We start from the raw sequence: 3,464 nt of genomic DNA, 5'->3' as shown, positions 1-3,464 counted from the left end.
CTCTGCATGTCTCAAAACTTCATTAGCATAAATCTCAGTATCTCATTGGGCAGACCTTTCTATGGATGTTGTAGTTGAACCAGCCCTTTCTATCAACGCTGCAGTTGACTCAGTTATCCAAGTACCAAGAAAGGCAACAAAGCCATTATCATTTCTTAGTCCATCGCCATCAGTCGAAAAATTGAAAGTTTGTCACCTGTGTCAATATGAAATCAAAGTAGAAGCCCAATGCATGCATGGAAACCAAGTGGAAGATGCACAACTTCTAATTCATTACATGAAGATCTTGAGGAGAGGTAATATTGGGCATACAACTGCTTAATTCTAGTTTTGTTTTACAAAGAGTATATTACTATGTATCCTACTGTACTTACTTAGTACTCAGGCTTAGTGGTACTATTTTATGTAAGCTTACAATTGTCTTACTCATTAAACTACTATCTTACCCTGAATATGTAAGCAAGCAACTATCGTCCTAGTAAATTCTCGAACAATTATTACATGTCAATAGACCAAGTTAACTTAATGGTTCATGTACCCATGAGTAAAGTAATACAAGAGAGCATTAATAATTCTAACATGCTAGTTTCATACTTACTTTTAGTATTATTTCAAATCCAAATCCAAGGATGATCGCTGGTGAGCCCTTAGTAAGCATGACTTTAATGGATTCGTGATTACTTGTAGTAAGAAAATGACTTTACTCAACAACTTACACTGATATGTAACTAGCAGAACACAGAACACAGATTTATCCCTGACCGACAAAGAATCATAGAACAAAGGGGAATTAAGGCTCTGCCACTGGTGATTATGGAACAAGATCTTAAACTAGTGCTTGATCTGATTCTCGAAGATATGTATCTGCCTCTAGAACTAGATTTTCATCCTATAAAAAATTTTCTTGGACTAATGCAAGAGAACTGATCGGGCCAAACTCTACAAGTTTTTCCTACATTCTTATGAAATTTTCTTAGCCTACTACCGGAGAACTGAACTGATCCGACCAAACCCTACTCAAAGTAAAAACTTGGTGCTCTGCGGCCTCCCTTATTATATCATTAAACAATTAAACAATTTTCTTAAACAAGTGATTCTCGTGATGACCCCACACCTTTTATTTACACACATTCCAAAATATATTTCTCACTGTAATGATTTACGAAGATCTTTCACGCATCAAATACCTGTTCAGCCACACAGCCACGCTCATGGTTGATATTTTTATTCACGAAAACAATAATATATAAACTGTGCTTGGATTTTATATTGTTATAATATGTTTATGGTGGTGTCGAGTGCCTCCACCACTCTTATGGCAATTATTGACATCCTTATATCTTACAAAATGTGTGGCCTTTTTATAATGTTTGTTGTGACGCCGAGCATATCTCTTACAATAGTAAGGAAACAAAAAAATGTTACTATAGGTTAGAGTAATTAAATTAGCCAGGATTATGATTATGAAAATAAAGTGTTATTATAGGTTCATGGTTCACATTTTCCCATGGAGATCAACCGAATGACTATATATAAAGGACACTACTCTCACTTTTTATTACCTTCAACTGCAATCATTGCTCGTAGTGCAGTCCTTTTCCAGTTGTGAGCGGCAGCAGCAAGAGGAGGGCGAGATCATGGCGGCGGTAGAAGAAGAATCGACTGACCTCATTGCGTCCTGCGGGATGAGGACCCAGAAGTGTGAAGGGTTTTGGATAGAGGTCGACACAATACCAGCAGTGAAGGTTTTGCAAAGGGAATTCCAACCGCTCCAGGACGACATTTTCTTGGCTTCATTACCAAAAACGGGGACAACATGGTGTAAAGCATTGCTTCACACCATCGTCCAAGTTTGCAAAGAAGACACGAATTTCGGGGCTTCTGTGGAGGACCGAAATCCCCATTTTTTGGTACGCACCATGGAAACACACCTCTCCCATTCTACTGCTGAGCATCAACAGTGCGATGTTTCCATCTTTTCCAAGTTTCCATCGCCGCGTGTGCTGCACACCCATTTGCCATTCAGTTTGCTGCCTCCTCCTGTGAGGTCTTCTGCTTGTAAGATTGTTTACATTGCTCGAAACCCCAGGGATGTCTCCGTTTCCCGTTGGAAATTCTTCAATAAACTCCATGAACACGGGTTATCTTTTTCAAATGGAGATTTGAGCAAGGAAGCTATGTTTGGTGGGTTTTGCTCTGGATTTTTCCATGGCGGCCCGTTTGCAGAAAGCGTCCTGAGTTATTGGCGTGAAAGCAGACGGGATCCTAATAAGGTGATGTTTGTTACTTACGAGGACCTGCAAGCCGATTGCGTGGGTTGCGTTAAAAAGCTTGGCCTTTTCTTGGGATGCTCTCCTCAACTCGTGGACGAGAACGCTGCAATAATTGTGGAGAAGTGCAGTTTCCAGAGCCTGTCAACATTGGAGGTGAATAAAACGGGAAGAGTGTTGGAAAATAAATTTGGAACGCCCAACCATGCTTACTTCAGAGAGGGAAAAGTGGGCGAGTGGAAGAAGCATTTCACGCCACAGATGGAGGAGCGTTTTTATTTGGAGATCGAGCAGAAATTGAACGACGAAGGCCTCCATTTCAAATACAGTTTATAGAAAGCCATTACATTACTGATCCATTTTCGTTATTAGATAAGAGCTAAGTGGTGTTGAATGTTATTATATTACTGTCATCTATTTTTGTTTGTAAGATAGGCGTTGTCGAGTCTGCTCCAGTGGGTTGGTGAAGTTGTTTCTCATTGTCTCGGTTAGGTTTGGTGCGTTTGAAGGTGTTTATAATTGTGTGGGTTAAGTTTGAATATCTATGAAAATATTATGTTGTATTTGTTCTAATTGTGCGGGCTTTAAGTTTTGATATTTATTAAAATATGTTTGGTGAGAGTGAAGGCGTTTATAATTGTGTGGGTTTTAATTTTTGATATTTATGAAAATATTATGTTATATTTGTTCTAATTGTGTGGGCTTTAAGTTTTGATATTTATGAAAATATTATAATTTATTTGATGTAACAGTGAAAGCCAATTTTTTTAATTATTTATTTTTAAGACATTTTTATTATTGTAAAAAGAAATAGAGAGATTATTGTGTTGACATTCCGTGCTATTATGTAGTGCTGAAATTGTTGTTTGTTAATAGGATTAATATGGTATAAGACTTTGTCTCAATTTATCTCTTGAATATTTAGATAAATAATAATTAAAATAAATTTAAATGGATAATAATTAAAATTTTAAAATTAAAATATATTTAGATAAATGATAATTAATGTTTATTTTATATGTTCAAAACTCTTGGTTCAAAATTATACTTAAAAGAGTAGTAACTAAAATAATCTAGCTTGTTGAAGATACAAGATAGTATCTCACTTTTGATCTACTCCATCCACTCCCCGTTACTTTTGTATCAAAACCTACATCAATCAAATATAGGTAGGCTTTGGATATGCTTCTCGGT

The 3,464-nt window shown here is 36.7% G+C and overlaps 1 protein-coding gene across 1 annotated transcript; it reads left to right on the top strand.

Annotated features, from left to right (window-relative positions):
* The first annotated feature begins 1,637 nt into the window (after nt 1-1,637).
* On the top strand, nt 1,638-2,606 carry LOC149207975 (cytosolic sulfotransferase 8-like). The gene has a single exon (XM_089398204.1). The coding sequence runs from the start codon at nt 1,638-1,640 to the stop codon at nt 2,604-2,606; it is 969 nt and encodes a 322-aa protein (XP_089254330.1).
* Nucleotides 2,607-3,464: the final 858 nt, after the last annotated feature.

Source organism: Pinus tabuliformis, chromosome 1_2 (genome assembly GCF_031772625.1).
Source record: "Pinus tabuliformis cultivar Carrire ecotype Pingquan chromosome 1_2, CPIR1, whole genome shotgun sequence".
Taxonomy (NCBI): domain Eukaryota; kingdom Viridiplantae; phylum Streptophyta; class Pinopsida; order Pinales; family Pinaceae; genus Pinus; species Pinus tabuliformis.
Note: the sequence above shows the minus strand (reverse complement) of the source record. Positions and strands in the feature narration are given on the sequence as shown.